Source organism: Tachyglossus aculeatus, chromosome X1 (genome assembly GCF_015852505.1).
Source record: "Tachyglossus aculeatus isolate mTacAcu1 chromosome X1, mTacAcu1.pri, whole genome shotgun sequence".
Taxonomy (NCBI): Eukaryota; Metazoa; Chordata; class Mammalia; order Monotremata; family Tachyglossidae; genus Tachyglossus; species Tachyglossus aculeatus.
In genome coordinates, this window is record NC_052101.1 from 96,832,500 (window position 1) to 96,856,527 (window position 24,028).

The window sequence follows — 24,028 nt, forward strand, 5'->3', positions numbered from 1 at the left end:
CTCGGGAGGGCACGAGACAATAAGTCAGCAGACATGACTTCTGGCCCACAAGGAACTTAAAGGCTAGTGTGGGGAGACAGGCATTAAAATAAATTACAGAGAGGGGATATGGCACAGCATAAGGAAATATCCACAAGTGAGCTGGGTAAAAAAGAAAAAAGGTACAGATTCTTCATTTCATGGTTTTGGGAGAGAAACTTTGAATGGTTGCCTTCAAAGCTTTCTGGCAGTCGAGCCTCGGCTGCCAGGTCAGCTTTTGCCATTCTCAGTGCCCCAGCCCAGGCTCTCCCATCCTGCCAGGGTTTTTTCTTGGGAGTCCCCTCTTACCCTGCCTGAAGCTTCCTGCTGCCATCTCCAAGCCTATGCTGAAGTTGTCCCTTCCACTGCTGGTAACCACCTCCCCTGTTTTCAGTCCACCACGCAGCCTCTCCTTCCTCTTGTGGAAATTGTTGCTCAGGGGCCCCCCTCCTCCAGGAGCTACTTTCTGATTAATCCAACCATCTGCCAGCAACAATCCCTAATTTCCTCCTCCCCCTCAACTCATTCTTGTAATTACTTTATTTACTTGGATTGGGCAGGTTTGCTGGTCTCGCTCCCCCTCTTTAAGGCGACAGTGGCTGTTCCTAGACCTTCCCGGGAACCTGAAGGGTAGTGCCTGTGAGCCCTGTGGGGCCTCAATAACCATCTCCCGACCTCCGGGGAGGGGGGAACGGGGGACGACGACCCCAAACTGCCTACAGCCTATATTAGATTATTGTTCAAAGGAAGGAACAACGGGAAATACTGGCCTTTTTCTTCTGAGGTGGGTTCTGGGGGACAGACTTGAGTCCTTCAAAGGCTCTCTCGCTGAATGGAGACAGGGATCCATACGATGTCCCTTTAAGAAGAATGTGTTCGTATCTGCTGGAATAGCCTTCTGCAGGAGAGCCACAATATCCTCTGTCGGAAATGAAAGGCTTTCTATCTCCCACCTGGGGAGAGCCTCGTGACAATCCATCTGGGCGAGGCATAGCGTTCAAAGGCGAGAAGGCATACATTAAATTAAACTCTGTCCGAACGGCCAGGTCTGAGTTTCTCACGAGGATCGGTTCTACACCTCCACTCTTTCCCAAGACGATGGACTCTGCCGTAGAAGCGGTAGAGAGCTGAAGAACAAGGTCGGCTGGCCCTGGGTGGGGTAGGGCCAGTTTCTCCAGGCAGTCTTTAGTGTTGGATTTCAGGAATGCTACCTTTGTCAAATGCTGCTTCTTTTGAGGAAGAGCCTGGAAAGACAAAACCAAAGACATGGGGTAGGAGAGGGAGGAAAAAGTGAGAGGAGGAGAAGGCATGGGGGAATCAAGGGGCAGAATTGGGAGAAAATGAATGGGGACAGAAGATGGAGAGGATAAAATCATTACTGTCTGTAAGCACTCCACCTGACAATAGTTCACAAAGACCTAGCAACTACAGGACTCCCAGGCTTTCCCTACTCTGCTTTATGTCTTTCCAGGGTACAAGGGTTGGGAAATTAAGGGTTACAGAATGAGTCAAATGTAATTATCTTGTCTGCTTAAGACAATGCAGAGTCATCCTGCAGTTAAGTGAGGGAATTGTCTGAGTCCCAAGCATGTCACAGAAGTGAGACCTGTTTCTTAAGATACGGGCTCCTAGCACACTCACTTCTGAATGAATACTTAGTTGGGAATGGAAGGTAAAGGAGAGAAGGTGAGGAGAAGTAAATTAGAGGATTTTATAGTACAATAAGGTAAGTGATAATTAAAGATCTCCAACCAGCATTTCCTTCAGTCATTATTATGCATTCATTTTCCCTGCAAACGCAGGTCATCTTACATCCAAGCTTCTGACCATTCAATTCTTGACTTTTCTTGCCATGCTAACATGCCAACACATTAGAAGACCAATACCAGAGCCCGCTCATAGCCCCAACCAGATTTCAGAGTCTTTCCTATCAGCTCCACCTTTATTACTGCTCTACCTGTGATGGACTCAGTTCACTGCTGCAATGAAGACAGAACTACATCCTCTCCAGAGTCCCAAGGGGCTTTCAGCACTGGGTAAACTATGTAGCCCCCGGGGTATTACTAAGTGAAGAATTTCTGAACTATGCCTCTGTCATCTTCACTCCCTCAAAAGTACCAGTCCCAGACACTACATTTCAACACTGACAAAGGAGAGCAGCTCTTTGTAGATTCCCCTTGACGTTGTAGTCCAACCTCCTGGATTGAGGCTACTACATGATGCACCTGGCCCTGGGCTTTAGATTTGGGGATTCTGTGATCATGGCACTCAGATGTCCACTCTGTCAAATGGGATGAATCATCATCATCATCATCATCATCATGTACAGGGTTTACTGAGTAGTTGTGTAAGGGTAATGTACACGGCGCTCCCAAACCACTTCTCATGATGAGGGGTGAGGTTAGATGAGATAGCAGGTGAAACCTTTACTCTACTAACTTGTGAGCTACTTGAGGGCAGTTCTGTGTATCCTTGGGGGACCTCAATAAATACTTGACTGACTCACTGCTCATTGTGGGGAAAGGGGAGGTTTCAATTCAAGTACTTATTACATGATTGGGAAGCAGCGTGGCCCAGTGGAAAGAGCATGGGCCTGGGAGTCAGAAGACCTGTGTTCTAATCCTGACTCTGCCACTGGTTTGCTCTGTGACTTTGGGCAAACCCCTTAACTTCTCTGGGCCTCAGTTTCCTCATTCATAAAACGGGGATCAAATGCTACTTTAGACTGTGAGTCCCAGGTGAGACAATCTTGTATCTACCCCAGTGCTTAGTACGGCACTTGGAACATAGTAAGCCCTTAAGAAATACCAGAATTGTTAATAATGATAATAATTGTTTCCCTTTCTCATTAAACCGCTCGGTCCGTAAAAATTGTGTTTTTTCTTTTTGTTAAGTACTTACTATGTGCCAAGCACTGTACAAAGCGTTAGGATAGATACAAGGCCGTCAAGTCCCATACGGGGCTCATAAGTCTAAGTAGGAGGGAAAACGGGTATTAAATTCCCATTTGGCAGATGAGGGTACTGAGGTCCAGAGAAGTGAAGTGAATTGCTCAAGGCCGCCAAGCAGGTCTGTGATGGAGTGAGGATTAAAACCCAAGTCGTCCTGACTCCCGGGCCCGTGCTCTTTCCACTAGGCCATGCTGCTTCTCTAGTCATCATGTGGGAGAGGTCTACAGCTGTGGGCAGTCAGGGCTATTGCTCCTGCGATCCAGAAGAGATAAGCAGCTCAAGATGCCCCTTCATTATCTACCCTAAGAGAAAAACCTCAGTCAAGATGTAGTTCAGATTTCTTTTTTTTTAAAGACTCTGTTTGTGACCTTTTGCATTTATCCCCATCTTGCTACGGTGGCCAGAGCTCCCAGAAATTTTCCTGTACCCTCCCTATCTGGCTTCCAGATCCACACCTGCCTGTTTCTCTCCCCATCGCCCCCCTCCCCACCCACTCCCCTCCCAGCATTGCCCCATGCCATTCCTTACAGGGTGATTAGTCTGGTCCAATTGCTGTCCACCACCATCCCCCATGCAAACAACACATACACTTCATTTTCCCCTTGTCTACATTTTGATACTTCCGAGCAGTCATCCATTCTACGAGTCAATAGCCTTACTGTGAACTATCAGTCACCCTCCAGCCCCTCTTCCCCTTTCCCCACAGACTCAGGTTCACACTCATGCACACTCACTCTCAGCCTCCAAGTGCGATTGAGATGGTGAGATAACTACCTCAGGTGACAGGGGCGCGGGCCTATGCGCAGGGGAACTCTCAGGGGAGGATATGTTCTAGAGGAGGGAAAAGCATCTTGTTATTCATTTATTTAAAGACAAGCAGCAAAATAAAAACAAGAATAGAATTTAGCCACAGATTTCCTAAACAGAACACATAAGGAACTACTGAGGGCATCTCAATGGTTAAGAGTGACTCTGGGTATCAAGATGTTTTTCAAGGCATCTCATAGTAGTTCAGTGTTAGTGCGGTTTCACACTACAACTTGGTATTCAAACTAGAGACAGGAAGAGAGGCAGCAAAGTAAGAATTTATTTCTTTGTAGTCCAGATGCTGCTCACGGGACGAGCATGAGAAAATGGAGAATCCACAAAGGGCAAGCAATTAGCACAGTCACATGGAAAAGGTTGCAGGGAAGCTTGGCTTTACGTATGAGGAAAAAGCTTTAATTCTCCAAAAGCTCATGTTCTATTAGATTTTAGAACACTGGTAAAGTGCTCTGCTCTCACTGACGCACTCCTAATAAGAACACACCACAAAATGTGTTTTTTGGGGGTTTTTTTTGAACTTTCTCTTAGGTGGAGCAGGGGATGGAATGAGGGGTTATGATTCCAAACCACTGCTGATATGGAGAAGTATGAATTCCCACCCAATTCCTAAGTTAGTTCACAGAATTCCCAGTACAAACTGGGGTCCTGACAAGTAGGATCAAGGAAACTGGCTAAAGTTAAAGTCAGGGTCCTGGAATTCTCAATAGCTGATATATCTGCTGGGTTTAAGACAAGAGAAAGTTCTTTCTGCATGGGCTCGATTCTCCTTTGGCCAGAGAAACAAGATTCCTGAATGTTGGGGTACCACCAAAATTGGAAGGAAGGGAAAAATGGCTGGAGTATTCCTCAAACAGATTAACATTGGGGAAAAAAATCATGTTACTAGCTGAAGAGTTGGCCTCTAAGTGCAAATGAATTGAGTGAAGCCAGATTTAGCAAGAATTGAATCAGCTGGTTTAAAATCTAGTCAATAAGAATTCCCGGGGGGACTCATCAAAGAGCCCACTGGAGCTCACGTGGCAAGGAACCTAAAAAGCAAATGCAAGCAAGAGATATTCAGGAGAGAATTCCTTAAACGTGGCATTCAACAAGGTCCATAATCTGATGAACACAATGTGCAAAAGCCCCTTTTTACATTCTTTCACTTGCGATCCATCTTCTTACTTCTAGTTAAAAACAACTGAATTGTGTAAGCCTAACAGATCAACAACCTCTTTCCTATATTGAAAGGGCAAGGAAAACTACCTAGAAGATCGGCCAATCTGGGATGCATTTATTCAAAACAGATGGAGTCTCCTGTTGGGGAGGATAGACCAGCCTGGGTCCTGAGAACCTGCACAGAGGAATGGATCCCATGCTGGTGCTTTTGCACAATGCCACTGGCACGCACTCGACCCTGCCAGTCACGTTCCCGCTGGTGCACAAAGTGCAATGAGCGAGTAGGTGGGCAGGGAGGCAGCACATTGAGAAGTGTCCGCCAAAGGTAGGTTTTTTTTTTGGGGGGGGGGGGGAGGGGTGTGTTTGTTTGTTTTAATAGGCAGGACTCATTTAGGGGCAGAGTGATTGCAGCATAACGCCGATGCTGTGCCATAGCACGTCTGGTGATTGCATTTTGGAAGCTGCTGCGGTCTTTGCAGTCCACATTAGCTAGCAGTTTTCCGGGATTCCTGCTGGGCCTGTCCACCTCGTGGGATGCCCTAGGTGGTTCTTTCAGTCAGAAACTTTCCCCGCTGATGGCCTAGATTCAGCAGGCCAAGCCAGGGCTAGAACCTGGGTTTCTCGATTCCCAGAGTGGCGCTCTTTCCACTGGACCAGCAGCAAGGCTTAAAACACAAAAAGGGCACTGCTAAATGTAAAAAGTACAAATGAGGTCATGAAGTAGCTTAGGGGTTTAATGCCAAAATACATGGGAACTTGTCCTCCATGCTGACCTTAAATATTGGCAGATCCACAGGGTGAGATGCCCAGGAGAAATAAAAATCAAAATGAGAATAAAAAGAGGTGTAGCTGGAATGTTCATTTTTACTACAGAATAAGGTCTAATATTTCACCTTGAGTCAGGATAAAGAGTGGGAGGAGTCTTTCTAGTCTGATCAAATTCTAACTAGAGGATCTCTTATCTGGATCCCCAGGAGCAGCTCTTCAATTCTGAGTAAAAGTCAGGAATAACAGTATGTTTTGGGGAAACTCACAAATGCCTTTGGTGGGTAGGGGTTCTAGGCAAAAGGATCTCTCGGCAAAGTAATAAACCTGTGCCGTGGTGCTCTGACAAAATACCAGAATGAGGTTTTTCTTGAATCGACCATATTGGTACCTGAAGTTTCCAAGAATTCAAGCCAAACTACTTTCCAGAAAGAAAACACTTCTGAAATAGTAAGGGGATTTAATACCTCCCAAACAATATCTCAGTGGGAGAGGGAAGGGGGGCACAGAGAGAAGAGAAGGAGGTGGGGAGAGTGTGTGTGTATGAGAGAAACAGAGAGAGAGAGGGAGAAAGAGGGAGAAAGAGGGAGAGAGAGAGAGAGAGAGAGAGAGAGAGAGAGAGAGAGAGAGAGAGAGAGAGAGAGAGAGAGAGAGAGTGATAGTCTATTCATTCTCAAACACCATAAGATTCTTCTGAATGGAAGGGTAGAATTCATTCAGCTTCTGGACACTGTATTTAGACCTGGCAGAGAAAAAAACTGCCCCGCACTCAGGTCTGGTTTTCAAGACTGCTGAAGTAAATGAATTTCTGAACACCCCTCATTTTTCGACAGTGATCCTTATTTTTTAGACTCACTTCAAAAAGGACGTGCACTGCCCAGAGCTATGTGGAATGTTAATCTGAGAAGGGTAGGGGCACCACTGAAAACTGTTTTGGAGAGCACGGGACCAACATATTTGCAGTAACTGTCACTGGAATGGCTTGCAATGCACATTACCATCATCTTCACACTTTACATGCCAGCACTTAAACCTAAATCACCTCAAATTGAAGTGGAGTATTGCAGCGACTAGAAGCAAGAATTTGAGCTGGTGAGAACATTAGATCAGTTCCATTCCGACAATTCTCCACTCCTGGAAAGGACGAGCTGGGTGTGGTAAGCTGTGAGCTCAGCGAGCCACGAATGGAAGGGATGGGAGATATGATTGGAGTTAGAGGCCTCAGTAACTTGGCAACGTTCTGCTCCTTCAGATAGCGAGACTTCCATCGCTTTATTGGGCTCAATAAGTCTGTGAAATACAAAGCTTGGATGAGATTTTGAAACCATAGCTTAACAGAAGAATCTGCAGTAAAGTCATTAATCTCCAACCCACAGTACCTCTTAAATCCTTTCCTGCCAAATACCCAGACTTATATTGCAGCTCCCCCTTGCCAACTGAAATCTGCCCCCTCTTTATTTACATTTACCGCTATCACTTTCAAACCACTCCCTCTCTTCCAAGAGACATTTCAAACCTATCCTGTCTCTAACCCTGGGGTGAGGGGGTGGAGTGGGGTTTAATCAATTAACTCAATCCTCCCAGGTCAAATCTGCAATACCCCAAGAACCCTAAAATAATTCTGGCCCTTAAGAGTCATGACCTATTATTCTAAGCCCCTCACTCTATCCATACCCCCAAATTACAACCTGTGCCTACCTACAAAGCCACAATACTTTTCGAGCCTCCATATGTGCACCATGCTCTTCCTTAAGCCACTTTAGTCAGTGCCTTCTGAATACATTTATGTTCTTCTCTTTTATCACCTTCCCTGGTGATTCATTCCATGGTTGTTGGTTTTTCTCCACTTTGAGCAGAAGAGTTCTGCCTGATTTCCTGATTTCCACTGAGCTCTTCAGCTTCAGTCTACGTTCCCCTGTTTGAAAAGCTATTAGGTTGGAAATGGTTTCACCAAACTTCTCTCATCCCTCTCCCTCTCTACCTCAAAGAAAATGTAATTTGGTTATCAGCTCTTTCCCAACAAGAATAACCTGAATTTCCTACACTTTCTTGATAACTCATTTCAAGTGGTGTTCGTGATGCTCTCCTCTGCTTCTTCTTTCATGGCAATCATGTCCTTCTGAGGAAACTGCCCTTATTATTATAACCAGCATCCCAAATGGGCTCTGACTGCAGAATCTTCTGTTCTCTGTGTATTACCAATCAATCATTTGTATTTATTGAGCGTTTACTGTGTGCAGAGAGCTGTATTATCCAACCCAGTGCTTAGAACAATGCCTGGCAAATAGTAAGTGCTTAACAAATACCATTATTATTATTATTACTAAGCGCTTAGAGTACAACACAACAACAGACATATTCCCTGCCCACAAGCTTACCCAAGTGGAAACCTGAATTAGTGCTCTGTTTTCACCTACCCTGATTGAAATCCTTCCCAATCCAACTTTTCCATGTCTACTAAGTAGATCAGAGAGTATGTCCTTGTTTTGTTTGCTCTAGGTTCTTAAATCTTTGCCCTTAGCTCTGAGACGTTTATTCATGCAGTTTCAAATTTCCTTCACACCTGCTTCTTGTTTTTCTTTTCATTTCCGCTCGTAAGGTATTATATACTTGCTCCTTATACCTGGGGCAGCCTCCAGCTAATTAACAGCCTCCACTGGCCACCTCTCATCATCAAGGAGCATACCATCTAATGGGACTGCCAACCCCTTGTCCGTGTCCTGCCCATGACCTGGAACTCCCTCCCACTCCATTTATGACAGGCCACCACTCTCCCCACCTTTAACGCCTTATTCAAATCCCATCTCCTCCAAGGGGCCTTCCCCGACTAAACCCTCATCTCTCCGACTCCCTCTCCCTTCTGTGTCACCTATGCATTTAGATCTGTACCCTTTAAGCACTTAATAGTCACCCCCTCCCCCACCCACCCCCAGCACTTATGTCCATATCTGTACTTTAACATCTTACTTCCCCTCTTGACTGTAAGCTCCTGGTGGACAGGGAATGTGTCTATCAACTCTGCTGTACTGTACTCTCCCAAACGCTTAGTCCAGTGCTCTCCAACACAGTAAGTGCGTAATGAACACCATTGATCAATTGCTTGGTTAGACAGGCAGGGTTCCTGCAAAACCCACTTGTCCTGGGAAGTATTCCGACTACAAGTATGGTCACAAGTTGTAAGGCATATCTGTTCACTGAATTGTTCCTGTTCTATTCTCTCCTGTTTAGGCAAATTCTTCAGGGCAGGAACTTTGTTCGGCCTATATTGCACAGCACCGTACACGCTTATGCTGGTAGATAAGTAACAATGCTATGCCTCCCGAACACCCAGAATGGGGCAGAGAAAAAGGTGTTGGCTCACTCTGCCCACCAGGGGAAAAAAAAGAACCAGTTTTATGTGCTTGCCTGCATGAAACCCCGATCAAACCATCAACTCTCACTGCAGTTTTGCTCTGAATTGTGTTTCACAAACCACCTCCAGATCAGCTTTCAAATCTGGAGGCTAGGTGATTTTTTTTTTTTTTTTTTTGCTTCTGATGCATGCTGGTTTTACATTTATCTCTATCAAGCTGCATAGCCCATCTGTCGCTCAATGACCTAAATCTGGTCTCTGGGTTATTTCTATCTCTTCAGCCTCCATTTTATCTCGAACCCAGATATTTCAGTTATTAATCTTGGATGAGGAACTTCGTTAACATATCTTTCGTATCCCTAGCCATCTGTGGGGACATTTATCACCTTTAAGAATTGTCAGCCCATCCATCTGTTTCATGGGATTCAGGTGTAATCCTTTCTGGTTACAAGGGGATGGACTTGCTGGCCATTCAAGGGCCTTTTCCTGGCTCTCTTCAAGCCACATTTTCTCCTAAACAAGCTCACATCAATCACACAGCTACCCTGAAAGATTACTGCTTGACAATAGCATCCTGATTACTCATCTTCATCATCAATAGAATTTGCTAAGTGCTTATGTTGCACAGGACTCTGTGCTGCTAGGCTACCTTTAATCTAATGAATGTATGCAGTTCTTTTTGAGGGGTGCATCAATTTCCTTGCTCTTCCCTGGATAAAGACAGTCTAAACCTACTTCTCTGCCCACTCGAAATGCATCTAACCTTTTTATAACCAATTCTTTTATCTGTACACACTGTCTAGTTCTTTGTCTGTTGTCCTGGGAACCTGAGTGCTCGCGCGCTCTCTCTCTCTTTCCCTTTCTCTCTCAAAGGACATATGCTATTGCTTTTTGCAGCAGACTTAGCTTCTCCCACCAACATGAGTCGCCTTTAAAAAGTAACTATTTTGGGAACTACTAACACTGGTCTTATGAAAGCATGGATTCTAAAGATGTCCCGGGGTGGGTCCTCTAAAAATTAGGATGAATGGTGACTCTGGGCTCCCCCACTTTCAAGATCATGTTCTAAACCCATTTCTCCTCAAATTCTGTCAGCTCACAATCTTCTCGGTCACACCAAGAGTCAATCAATCAAGGTAACTACCTGGATCTTCCCTGAGCTACTTTTAACACTGAGCCTAGTTCGATGGGGTTAGGACCCTTGATAGCGGTCCTAGAAACATACCTGCAGTATCTTTGCTGATGCTGGAGGAGCTACTGCTTTCATTGCTTTGGTAAAGTTGCTGGATTCTATTCTCTTGGGGTACAGATGAGGTCTGAGCCATCCCTTCTTCTAAGGCTTGCTTCAACCAACGCTGTAATAGGAGAAGTGCAGTGAATGCCAACGATAATCCCCCCCCAGACTCTTATCTCCACCTACACAATGCTTATTAACTCAGTTCAGTCTGTGCAAGCAGCGACAGATACAGGCCACACTCTTATCAGCTCTTATCATTTTATCACCCATACTCGTGGCCTGGATAAATATAAATGCACATGAACACAATCAACTCCTGATTGTGGTGGGTAAAAAGGCACAGCATTCACTTCCAGCGAGTGGCAAAACCATCTAACAAGTGATCAATGGAGTACCTCGTCTTTAGCCTGGAGTGAGTGGAGGGCACCATTGGAATTGACTAGAGACCCCTGCCCTTCTCAATCAATCAGTGGTATTTATTGCACGCTTACTGTGTGCAAAGCGCTTGGGAGAATACAATACGACAGAGTTGGCAGATAGGGTCCCTGCCCACAATGAGCTTCCAGTGTACAGGGGTGTAATGTAATGAGCGGAGAAGAGGCAAAAGAACAAAGATCCAGGTATACTGCCTGCCTCGTGTAGGGGGACAGACAACTGCTCAATGAGGAATGGAGGAGATTCAAAATGGCAAGGGGGTGGAAGAGGAGTTGGACGAGAGGACACCAGTCTCTAAAGATCCCAAAATATGCTCCCGCCCCCTCCATTCTAAACTGCAATACCCTAATCTTTCCTTCCTGACAAGAGCTACATGAAATTTGACACGACTAATGGCAATGCCAGAAGTAATGACTCTTTGCAGGAACCAAATAAAAAGGAAAAAAAAGCATACAGAATTTTTAAATTACAAGTTGGAGGGCTAACAGCCCGTTTTTCCAGGGAAGCACTCTAACCATCCATGGGCTCTTATAGTACCTCTTATCAGTACTACACTGCTAGAGCAATGGCTCAGGCAGCAAAAGCTGTATAATGCAGGCTAGTAAAGTGACAGATCCTATGGAAAGAAAAAAGGGGAAAACCAAATCAATTAATGATATTTACTGAGTGTTTTAATGCTATTTACTGAGCGTTTCCTGTATGCAGTGCACTGCATACAGTATGCAGTGCACTTGGGAGTGTACAACGGCACTGGCAAACATGCTCCCTGCCCAAAGCATCTTAACTGTAACTTGCCTTCTCTTAAGATACAAAGTGGGATCGCACCACACTGTGGCTTTTTGACTTGACAGCAGACAGATGGATTTGGATAAACAGCCTCCAATCCAGAGGAATTATTATTCTTCTTAAAGGGGAATAATTACCATTTTGCATCTTCAGAGAACAAAAATTACAAGTCAACAAAAGTTCTCCTCAAAGAGAACAATTCTCTCAGATCTTCCCCCGGAAGCTCAAGGAAAACTTTGTCAGGAAAATGAAGTCTATAACGTCTTGTCACTGTAATAGGTTAAAAAAAAAAAAGTGGGAGCCCTAGGAAGTCAGTTGACTCATGGCCCTACCTTCCTGGATACTGGTCTCCAAAGATCCAAAATGAGACTACCACTCTTACCTCTAGAATGCTACCGCTTGGATGAATTACCTGGGACTGACCAATGCTCAGGGCGCATATGCCCTCCACAGACTCCAGAGGGCCTTACCTGCCATCGCTATGATTTACTCTGACAGAACTGGAATGGTTTTCATATTCCCACTTATTCTGCCTACTTCCACTCTGGAACCCTCAAAAGGGAAAGGGACTGTCTCCTACTAACTGGATAGCACTAGATCTCAAGAGAGTGCTAAGAGTGATACAGGCACAATCCTACAATCATGAGGCTAAACGATCATGACAGGCAGAGTCCACCTTCATATCGGCAGTAGACGTACCCCCATTTAACCCCTTCTGGCTCTACTGGCTCTTTCAAACCCAATTCACACATTTTGGTCAAGTCCTACAGGTTCTCCATCACACTGGAAAATAAAACACTGGATTTCTCAAATACTCTGATATCCAAACATTTTGGGGATGACACTGGAGGGCAGATAAGCCATCAAGACTGATTACCTTTCAATGCAGATATGAAAGACCAGTTAATATGTGGAAAATTGGGTCTCTACCAGTATCTTCTTCCTTTCTTCTTAAAGGTCATCTGCTGTTTTTGTACTTATGCAGCAGCTTTCTCTCATCTTCCTGCAGCTATCAGTTCAGGGAATCCTCAACTTTAAGATGTTTCAAGTTACAGTGAATGGCACTTACAACATTTCTAAATTTATACTGTTTCAGTTTTCCACACATTGGCTTTGACACTATCTCTCTTGTGGCACCAGCTCAGAGAGCACGGGCAGTGGGGAGCATAGAAGTCGAGAGGACATGGGTAAACAATTTTCAAAGCTGTGAAGTGGTGGGAGCTTGGGGGAGGGGGGGGCGGGAGAGGGGAAGAATAGTTTAAAGAGTAGAGTAGAGTGGGGAAGTGCTGGAAAGGGCAAGGAAGGGAGCTGTCTGGCTGCCAGGCAGTCACCTCAAACTGTCGACATGCCAACTTTACTTCTATTTACGTTTAAGTCAGTTACCCTATTGGGGAACCTCTCTGATTCAATCTAAAATGCATAACGGTAATGGACTCAGTATACAATTTTGGGTGATTTGGGGAACTATACAGTATCTGATTTGGGAACCCATCCTCCGTGTATGACTTCTGAGAAAATTAGTCCCAATTTAGATTTAGTTTTCAGGAACCAATTGTCTTAAGTCCTCACACTTCCACTCCTTACTCAGAAGAGCTTAGTATCATCTGCAAACCTGAAGATTTCACTGGCCATTCTTTCTTTCAGATTATATCTGCAAATATTAAATAGACCAGGCCTAGCACCCTTTCCTAAGGAACACCCCTATTTACACTCCAACAAGAAAAAATATGATGTCTTATGCTATCCTTTGTTTCTACTACCATTGACAAAAACTTTCCACCACAGCCCATGTCAACTTAGACTTCTTAATGACTAATTCTTCTGAAAATCTAAATATATGTTAAACAGTTCCTCCTCTACCCACATGTTTATTGATCTTCTCCAGGTGACTAGTGAGCCATGATTTCCTCTTAGTAAAACTTTTTTTAAAATGGTATTTGCTAAGTGATTACTATGTGCTAGGCACTGAACTAAGCACTGGGATAGATACAAGTTAATCAGGTTAGACACAGTCCTTGCCCCTCTTGGGGCTCACGGTCTAAATCGGAGGGAGAAGGATTTAATCCCTGTATTACAGATGAGGTAAATGAAGCACAGAGGAAGGGAAATGACTTGCCCAAGGTCACACAGCAGACAAGTGGCAGAGTCGGGATGGGAACCCAGGTCCTCTGACTCCCAGACCCATGTTCTTTCCACTAGGCCACGCTGCTTCTCATATTGTCTTTTTCCTCTACAGGTTGTTGGGTCTACTAAATTGTCACATTTTAGGAGTAAGATTATCTGTCCGTTACTGCCAGAGTCATCGCCGGGACCTTTCATACAGGGGTGCTCTGCCAGTCCTTTAGTACAATAGCCTTTATTCATTCAATCATATTTATGGAGCGCTTACTATGTGCAAAGCACCATACCTAAACTAGGTTACCCATTCTTTCTTAAAGGGTCATAACTTCACCTCCTAGGCCCTGCGGAACTCTCGGGAGGATCCTGTTCTGTCCTGGTGATTTGTTTATGAGTATTTAATCACCTTGAACTACAACATCCTATGTGGTCATGACATTATGATCCAGCTCCCCCGTTGGCTATGAAATCCAGTCTCAGCACGGGAAGCACCTCTACTAACATCTTCCTCAGAAAAGATCGAAATTGAGAGTTCCTTGAGTGGCTCGGCTACCTAACGCGAATCCCTGAGGGCACCTCTGATACCATGACTGCTAAATGGACCCAATGACTTCCTGTTTTTGATATATTTGAAAAATCTTTTATTAGCTTTCATTAGCTTTCCTACTAAGACTGTAGGATGTGTTCTCTCTCCTCTGACAGTGAGCCCCCTGTCTGATCTGATTAGACTGTATCTTCCCCAGCACTTAGAACAGTGCTTGACACATAGTAAGAGCTTAACAAAGACCACATTAATGATTATTATTAGCTTTGGTATTTGTGTCAAGAAACTCTCCAAACCCCCTTTGGACTGATGATGTTAAGCCTCACTTGCCTGCTACTCTTTATGGGGTTTCACAGCCACCTTATTCAGGTGAGTGTTCTGGCTTTCTAAAGGATGACTTCTTCCCTTTGACGACTCTTTTACTTTGCCAACAAGCCATGCAGGGCCCCTGCTGAACCACCTGTTTTTATTTTTGTTGTTCTCTGGCACCCATTTTACCTGGGTTTCTAACGTGGCACATTTAAACAGCTTTCAGGCTGATTTCTTGGGGTTTTTGTTGTTGTTGTTATCTACTCCTTTCATCTTTCCCATAAGATTCATGCTCTATCTTGGTTCTCTTTTCTATAATTTTATGTCCTTGGGTTTGTTTTCTTTGGCCTTCTCTCTCCGGCAAGAATGCTAAATGTATTCATGTTATGATCCTCACAGAGAATGGCTTTTCCCCCATATACTTTCTGCATCAAACCCAGTTCGCTACTCTGAATTAAATCGAGAATATCATCTCCTCTTGTGAGTGTAAGGCTAGTTGCTTCATAAAAGCAATTTCTCCTATCCAAGAACCTTACCTCTTCGTCTCATCCTGAGAAGGTATTCAGACAATCTTTAGAAGGATAATTAAAATCTCCACTGTTACTATGGTCACTATTATGAGCAGCTGCGTGGCCAACAGAAAGAATTTGGGATTGGAAGTGAAGAGACCTGGGTTCTAGTCCCAGCTCTGCCACTTTCCTGCTGTGTGACCTTGGTCGGGAGCTTGTGCCTCTGTCTCCTCATCTATAAAATGGGGATAAAGTGCCTGTTTCTCTTTCCTCCTAGACTGTGAGCCCAGGTGGACAGAGATTGTGACCCATCTGGTTATCTTATGTCTATCCCAATGCTTGGCATCTAGCACTTAAAAAAAAATACCATCACTGTTTTATTACTACTACCAGCCCTTGTTTTGTAACTTCCCCAATCATGCCTAAAATTTCCTGGTTTATTTCCTTAACCTGGTCAGTCAAGTATTTTTCTTCACTATAGAATGTATACTCATAGGGGTTCTGTAATATGCTCAACTTGTAAAAATCATATTATTATTTACATTGCTCCTCACACATTCAGTGCCACAGAATGACTCTCACCTACCTGCTCATTCCTGCCTTTCTTAAAGATTTTATACTCTGACAGAACTGAGTCCTTTATCTCCCCATGTCCCCCTCCCCACTCACGCCTTTTTATTATGGCATTTGTTAAACACTTCCTATATGTCAAACACTGTTCTAAGCACTGGGGTTTAATCAAGTCACACATACTTCCTGTACCACGTGGGGCTAACAGATTATGTAGGAGGGAGAACTGATAAAGCTCTATCAATAAATCAATCAATCGTATTTATTGAGCGCTTACTGTGTGCAGAGCACTGTACTAAGCGCTTGGGAAGTACAAGTTGGCAACATATAGAGACAGTCCCTACCCAACAGTGGGTTCACAGTCTCACTGCGGGCAGGGAATGTGTCTACCTACTCTATTGTAAGTACTCTTCCAAGTGCTTAGGACAGTGCTCTGCACAAAGTGCTCAATAAATGCCACTGATACAGATGAGGAAACTGAGGCACAGAGAAGTGAAGTGACTTGCCTAAGGTCATGCAGCAGTCAACTGGCAGAACCAGGGTGAGAACCCAAGTCCTCTGACTCCCAGGCCCCGTGCTCTTTCCACTAGGCCAAGTTGCTCCTCATCATTTTCCAAGATGATCTCAAAAGATCAAACACTGTACAAGGACACAAGTAAGCAGTGGACTTTTCCTGGATAGGCTAGAGTTCGAGGGGCCCTTTAAAACTCAGGATTCTCACTCTCCCGGTTGGCATCAGACAATCAGGGATGGCGCCATCCCCTTCAGACAAGTCTCAAGAGCAGCCAATTGCCCTTACTAGCAGCCAAGTGTTCCAATGCACCCATTTCATGTTTTGGGCATCAAGTGTTTGTTTTGGGTTTGGGTTTTTTTTGCCAATTTCTCTATTTTGATGAAAAGTATGATTTGCCCTCCTCATTCACCTCAAATCTCCACTGGACTCCCTTCAGACATCCCTAGCATTTCCACATCTTTGAACAACATCCCTTGCAGGGGATGTGTCACTCTCTACCTGCCGCTCTTCCCCCACTCCCACCTTTCAGTTTAAAGCTTGCTCTAACACATTTTCAATTTTGAGTGTCTTTATGAGTTTTTTATGGTGGAACCTGTCCCTGCTGAACAAGTGCCACCTTTCCAAAAAGTGCACCCTCAACTGATCCACATTTCAAGACTCTGGGGCTCTGCTTGCCTCTTGGGTCATGCAGGTGGGGAACCGGCAGCATGTCAGATAATGCTGCCCTGGAAGTCCTGGATTTGAGGCTCCTGCGTGACGTATTAAATTTGGCTTCCTGGACCTCTCTTCTACACTTTCCTATGACACGGCTATTCATTCATTCAGTCGTATTTATTGAGCGCTTATTGTGTGCAGAGCACTGTACTAAGCGCTTGGGAAGTACAAGTTGGCAACATATAGAGACGGTCCCTACCCAACAGCGGGCTCACAGTCTAGAACAACAGACACAGACAACAAAACAAAACATATTAACAAAATAAAATAAATAGAATATGTAAATATGTACAAGTAAAATAGAGTAATAAATCTGTACAAACATATATACAGGTGTAGTCTTTGGGAGGCAGGGGACGGGGGCACTCTTCTCATGGGTAGGGAGAAGACCTGGTGAACATCAGCTGCAGAAAGGGTCTGATATAAAGCAGGCACACCAAAAAGGCTCCCTCAAAGACCCCCAAGGATCCACGAGCACTGGTCCAGCTAGACTCAAAACAGAAGCAGCTCTGGCTACATTAAGTAGCCGAGAGGTGGGAGAAGGGAGGACCTCTCCTAGTAGCTACCATAGGCAGTGGAGGACCAACCACCCAAAGGACAGCCAAGCCAAGCCCACCAAGGGTCAGACAATCAATGCCTCACAAATCCCAAGTGGGTGGTTCTTCTCATCGCCTTCAGGCAAGAAGACAACTGAATTCACTGACAGCCAAACTCTAGTGTTTCACCTACTGAGCAGAACTTGGAACCATTTTGCACATAATCAAGTGAGAAAAAGCCAACCGACACCTCTTTCTCTCTCGCCCCTCCCCCCCTTCTGCACCCCATGCACCCCATCCATTCATTCCTCCCACCCCCGGCAATGTCAATTCCTATCCACCCTAACCCAACCAAAACCAGTGAAGGCCTGAAAAGACAACAATGTATACACACAACTAGAATCCAGAACACACCCAATCTTACCTCAACTGACTTCTCAATGCATCAGAACTTGTCGACAGCACAGAAAATCAGGATTAAAGGCATCTTAGGTGAGAAAACCCCTTAGCACAGACGTACCTTCTTACAGGAAACAAGGTTGCCATCCAGAGGAAGGGGTCTTCGACGCCTCTCTGGGATATAGGGTGAGCCAAAGCGGATGTAGTGCTTGGGAGTGGTGCAAATTAATGGGGAATGGGTAAGACCAGGCAACATGTTCAGAGTTGTTGCCAGAACTGTTGGGTCTGTGGTAATACGCAAAGGGGACTCAATAGGGCACTCCTGCTTCTCTGGTTTGTCATTCAGCCATTCTGTAACTAGATACTGAGGCACACCAAAGAGAGCATTAGTGAATACTGCAAAGGGAAGACTCAGAATCATCAGTACATTTCACTTGTCTACTTCTCATCTGCACAGAACCACAAGTGGAAGAAAACGATACTGGATTTCCCCATGTTATGGTAGCCACTTCACAGCTGCTTTGTTGCCTGACTAGCCAAACAGGATGTGGAGAGTCTGTGAGACTCTCATATTTAAGCTCTCTAGCTGAAGAAAATGGCCAAAGGGCTTGGCCTTGGGCATCAAGCTTCATCTTAACAACATTAAACCACTTCACAGTTTCCTACAATTTTTCATTATCCATGCATTACATACTAAGCAACCCAATTGACACTACTGACATGGCTCCTAAGATTCAAGTTCTCTCATCCCCCTCTGATTGGTATTTCCACTCCCCAATTGAAGATAAGTGCACCTCTCACCTTTTTGGTTTTGGGGTACTTGAATGCAGCCCGGTTAACCTGGGTCCCAGTAGCCAGGGTTGCTGCGGGGTCAGACCCTGGCACTGGCTTGTTTTCGCCTTGATTCTCCATGCTTCTAACTTCTGCTGCTGTTACTGAGCTGCCATTTTTTCCCTCCTCGGAGGCAACCTGAGATAGCTCCACCTGCTGTGAATTGGCCTGCTTCTGACGCTTCAGTCTTTGTGCTGACCCAGTCCGGTACCGAGAAAAGCGACTCTTGGGTCGAGGCCTAGAAGGCTTGGCTGGAGTTGGTTTAGAGACAGGCTTTTCAGCAGCTGCATCCTGTAATGGTAGCAATATTAAGATCTTATCGGAAACTTCTTATCAGCAACCTCTCTGTCTCCTTCCTTTTTTTCTGTTCACGTAAACATTTCTTGAGTACCCACTGATGAAACAAATACAGAGGCCCTGACAGATGCCTATAATTACAATAGAATGGTCAAATATAAAAACACAGGCACTTAACAAGCCATCATATTTAGTCTCCCAAGGGGAGCCAGGGAAGACCTGCTGGGTTAGTTACTTCGGCTGCTCACCAGTTTATGTAAAAGAGACAAACGTCATCAGAAGCCAAGTCCCCCTGAAACAGGGTTTTCAGCAGGCACAGGAAGGGGAAACAGTATGGTTCTCTATTTGCAAGACCAGGCAACATTACCTGGGTTACTGGATTACTTAGATTTACAGCTGAAGAAAGGACAAATAAGAAAGCTCATCTCCGGAAAATTTCCTATAGGGCCACATACAAGGGTACTACTGTGAGTTTCAGCAGGGGACAAGGAGACTGCATGAATTCCACCCATAGGTTTCTTGGGAAAGCAGTAGGAGAAGTCTAAAAGCCTCTGTCATCGCCAGTAGTGAGTCAATCTCAGCTGGCTGGCTACCTTTCACCCTCGATCCTAACATATGCTAGGGTCAACTGCTGGCGAAAGCAGCGCTCAATTCAATACACTTTGTAGAGCTAAACAAAGCTAAAATTCTCAACTTTATTCCTTCTAGCTCAGCACTGGCTGGCTGGGCAGGTGGCAGGTAGCACTTCCAAATGACAGGTACAGTCCTCTATAATGGCAAATTAAAAAAAAGAAAGCTGAGGGGTAAGACACCCATACCCATCTTCACCAATGAAGTGGTGTTTGCTCCTCTTACCCCTGCCTGGGCAGATCTCCGTGTGTTCATGCCACTGATGATTGGCACACTAGGGGTCATGACATTCGAAGCTGAGTTGCTGCTTTCGGGTTTGGCTGGCTCGTTTTTCTTTTCTTCTGGGTGAGGAGCCTCTGACTGAAGAGTGGCCTCTAGGCTTGTGCTGCTCCGTTCCAAAGGCTGCTCTTTCCGTCTCTTTCTCTTCTCCATATTTTCAAACATGTGCATGATGGCTTCCACCTTCCTCTCTTCCCGGGACTGGCACGCCAAGACAGATTTAGGAATGAGATCGCGTTTAGATCAGGACCCAAATTGGGGAAAAGAAGAGAAGGAAGGTGGGCTGATTAGAACCAAAAGGTGTATGAACCAGGACTTGAGAACCAAGTCCTCTAGGGAGCCATTAAAAAAAAGGACCCCAATAACAAAACAAATCCCCGATAAATTAGTAAAGCTGAACACTAACATGAGTGGTAAAATTCATCAACAGAAACTTAAAAAGAAAAAGAAAAAAACTGGGGCAAGCATGTAAAGCACTGAGTTTGTTTTTTTTAAGACCACCCAGCTATAGAAAATGTTGGTTTCCTTCATCACCCATCATCATAATCAACAACAATGGTATTTAGTGACAGTCTGCATTATAAATGACTGTAATAATAATAATTATTATGATAATAATGATAATAATAATGGTATTTGTTAAGCACTTACAATGTGCCAGGCATTGTACTAAGTGCTGGGGTGGATACATGCAAATCGGGTTGGACACAGTCCCTGTCCCATGTGGGGCTCACAATCTTGCTCCCCATTTTACAGATGAAGTACTCAGCAGTTGGGAGACTTAAGTAGAAGCAAGACACATGATCCATGGCCCTCCAGGAGCTTACAGTTTAATGTGGTGGACAGACCAGAATTACACACAACTAGCGGGAGGAGGAAAAAGGAAGTAGTGCAAATATATCAGGATGAAAATGGCTGGGCTGAATATATACATAAAATATACCTAATTATGGAAATGCTGAGGCTAGGAATGAAATATATTAGTACTAAGGGTTGTATAAGTTTGACAGGATTAGGGTGTTGAGAATTAATCAATCAACGGTATTTATTGAGTGCTTAATGTGTGCAGAACACTGTACTAAGTGCTTGAGAGAGTACAATAGAGTTGGTAGACACATTCCTCACCCACAATGAGCAGTCTCTAAATCAATCAATCGTAATTATTGAGCACATACTATGTGCAGAGCACTGTACTAAGCGCTTAGGAGAGTACAACAGAATTGGCAAATTCCCTTCCCATAATGAGTTTACTGACTAGAGGGGGAGACAGACATTAGTATCAATAATTTACAATATATAATTTATTCAAAATCAGGGAAGGTTTCCGGAAGGAGATGGGATTTTAGGAGGATTTTGAAGATGGAACACCCTGCGGTCTGGAACAGAGACAGGGGAGGTCAAGGACATAGGAACAGTATGCACTGGGGGACCAAAGCTGGAAAGTACAATTAGGTGAGCTTGGGAGAAGTGAAGAGTGAACGCTGGGGAATAGTAACTGGTGTGCTAGAGAAAGTCAATGCTTAGAAGTTTCTGCTTGATGGTGAGGGAAAGGGGTAGCTTTTGGAGACATGAGGAATAGAGAGAGGAGTGTGCTGAGCGATGCTACAAGATGATTCGAGCAGTACTGTGAAGTGAAACGACTGACGGGAGGAAAAGGTGGAGGGGCAGGGAGAGCCATGAGGAGGCTGACACCAAAATCTAACCATGATATGGCAAGAGCGTGGACCAGAGTGGAAGCTGTTTGGGTGGAGAAAAAGGGGGCAGATCCAGGAGATGCTGGGTGGAAGCGTAGATAGGATTTCACAGCTGACTGGATATGAGAGTTGAAAGATAGCTGGGTGTCGAGGATGAAACCAAGGTTGCCGGCTTCAAGGGCAGGGGTGATGGTGGCATTATAGACAGAGACGGACAAGTTTGGAGGAGGAGTGGGTTTTGGAGGGAAGATGAGCAATTCACGGTTTTAGATGTACTGAGTTTGATGCGCTAGTGGGACATCCAGATGGAGATGTCCTGGAGGCAAAAGGAAATGAGGTATTGTAGATTAAGTGGGAGATTGGGGTTTTGTTTTTTTTTTTTTTAAAGGTATTTGTTATATGTTTATTGTGTGTACTGAGCTCAGGGATAGTTACAAGCTAATCAGATTAGACACAGTTCCTGTCCCACATGGGACTCGCAGTCTTAATCCCCATTTTACAGATGAGGTACCTAAGGCCCAGAGAAGTTAAGTGACTTTCTCAACATCCCACAGCAGACAAGTGGCGAAGCCGGAATTAGGACCCAGGTCCTCTGACTCCCAGATCCGGGCTCTTTCCACTAGGCCACACTACTTCCCAGCAGCATTGGGTTGGAGATGTGGGACTTGAAAGAAGAGAAGGTGAAAGGTGGAGAGGGCAAAATAGAGAGGGAGAGACATTAGGAAGAGAAACCATTCTGCTGCCACGAGGAAGGAACTTGACAGTGGAAAAAGAGTGGATAGAAATGTACTCACCCGCTTGCTCTGTGGCAGGACGCTCTGCTCATTGACAGCCTCTACTTTCTGTGCACCTGCTTTCTCTTCCAGACTGTTTGCCTCCTTAAAGAAAGGGATTATAACTCAGCAGCACTCTTAAGTTTGGGGCTGCACCAACAGTTTCTCTGCCAGTTTGGGAGTGATCAGAAATAACTTCCAATGTTAAAAATAATCATTCATAATCATAATTAAAAATTATTATTATTATGGTATTTGTTAAGTGCTTACCGGTCAGAGTCCCTGTCCAACACAGGGCTCACAGTCTAATTAGGCGAGAATGGGATTTCCTCCCTATTTTGCAGATAAGAAAACTAAAGCCCAGAGAAGTGACTTGCCCAGCATCACACAACAGGCAAATGCCAGAGCCGGGATCAGATTCCAGGTTCCATTACTCCCCAGGCCTGTACTCTTTCAGCTAGGCCACACTGCTTACTGCACTAGGAAATCAATCAATCAGTCACTGGAATTTCCTAAACACTTACTGCATGCAGAGCACTGTACTAAGCAGTTGGGAGAGTACAAAACCATAGAGTTGGTAGACACAATCCCTGCCCACAAGGATCTTACAGTCTAGATGGAGAGACAGACATTAAAATAAATTACAGATAAGGGAATAAATTACAACTGTATAAATGAGCCTTTAGCCTCTCTCTTACCTCTCTACCTCTCTCCCACCTCCTCCAGTCCATGGGGTGAAGTTTGGAAGGGAGGAGAGTTCTTTGCCCCTCTGCAATCTGGCTTGCGTCCCCTACGCTTTCCCGACACTGCTCTCTCCGAGGTCAACAATGATCTCCTTGCCAAATCTAATGGACTGTAGTCTGTCCTAATTCTCCTCGACCTCTCAACTGCCTTTGATACGATGGACCACCCTCTTCTCGTGGAAACATTACCTAGCCTCAGTTTCTCTGAAACAATCATCTCCTGATTTTCTCCTCCTATCTCTCTGACCACTCATTCTCAGTCTCTTTTGCAGGCTCCTCTTCTGCCTCCTACCCTCTAACTGTGGGAGTCCCTCAACGTTCAGTTCTGGGTCCCCTTCTATTCTCCATCTACACCCACTTCTTTAGAGCACTTACTCGCTCCCAACAGCTTCAACTACCATCTCTACATGGATGATTCCCAAGATTACCTTGCTGCCCCTGAACTCTCCTTCTCTCCAAAGCTCTCATTTTTTCCTGCCTCAAGGACAGCTCTACATGGATGTCTCACCAACACCTCAAGCTCAACATGTCCAAAATATGTCCTCCTCTTCCCTCTCAAATCCTCTCCTCCACCTCTTTTCCATCTTCCCTGTTTCTCATGTCCACAGCTTTCGCATTATCTTGACTCCTCCCTCTCTTTCAACCCCCATATTCAGTCTATTGCCAAATCCTGTGGATGGTTCTTCCACAACATTTCTAGAATCTGTCCCTTCCATTCCACCCAAATGGCTACCACTCTGTCTCAGCCAGGTGCTTGTTATATCCTGACTCAACTACTGCAATGGCCTCCTCACTGATCTTCCTGCTCCAGTCTCTCCCCTCTCCGGTCCATATCCCACTCTATTACCCAGATCACTTTTTAAAAACATCGTTTCATACACATCTCCCCTCTCCTTAAAAACCTTCAATGGTTGCCCATTTCTCTTTGCATTAAGCAGAAACTCCTATCCATTGGCTTTAAGGCACCGCGCCACCTCCCCACCACTCGGCCTTACCTATCTTCATTCTTCTCCCACTACCACCTAGCTTGAAAGCTTGGTT

The 24,028-nt window shown here is 44.9% G+C and overlaps 1 protein-coding gene across 11 annotated transcripts in view; it reads right to left on the bottom strand.

Annotated features, from left to right (window-relative positions):
* Positions 1-24,028, bottom strand: part of SETD5 (SET domain containing 5) — a 103,468-nt gene that overhangs the window by 6,305 nt on the left and 73,135 nt on the right. For all 11 annotated transcript variants that reach the window (XM_038772399.1, XM_038772400.1, XM_038772395.1 and 8 more), the window contains 8 exons: positions 22,266-22,349; positions 19,724-19,978; positions 18,542-18,862; positions 17,862-18,104; positions 10,295-10,424; positions 6,760-7,007; positions 3,744-3,800; positions 789-1,262 (listed from right to left, as the gene is read on the bottom strand). In XM_038772399.1, the coding sequence (XP_038628327.1) occupies positions 789-1,262; positions 3,744-3,800; positions 6,760-7,007; positions 10,295-10,424; positions 17,862-18,104; positions 18,542-18,862; positions 19,724-19,978; positions 22,266-22,349 (1,812 nt within the window). The remainder of the gene's footprint in view (positions 1-788; positions 1,263-3,743; positions 3,801-6,759; positions 7,008-10,294; positions 10,425-17,861; positions 18,105-18,541; positions 18,863-19,723; positions 19,979-22,265; positions 22,350-24,028) is intronic.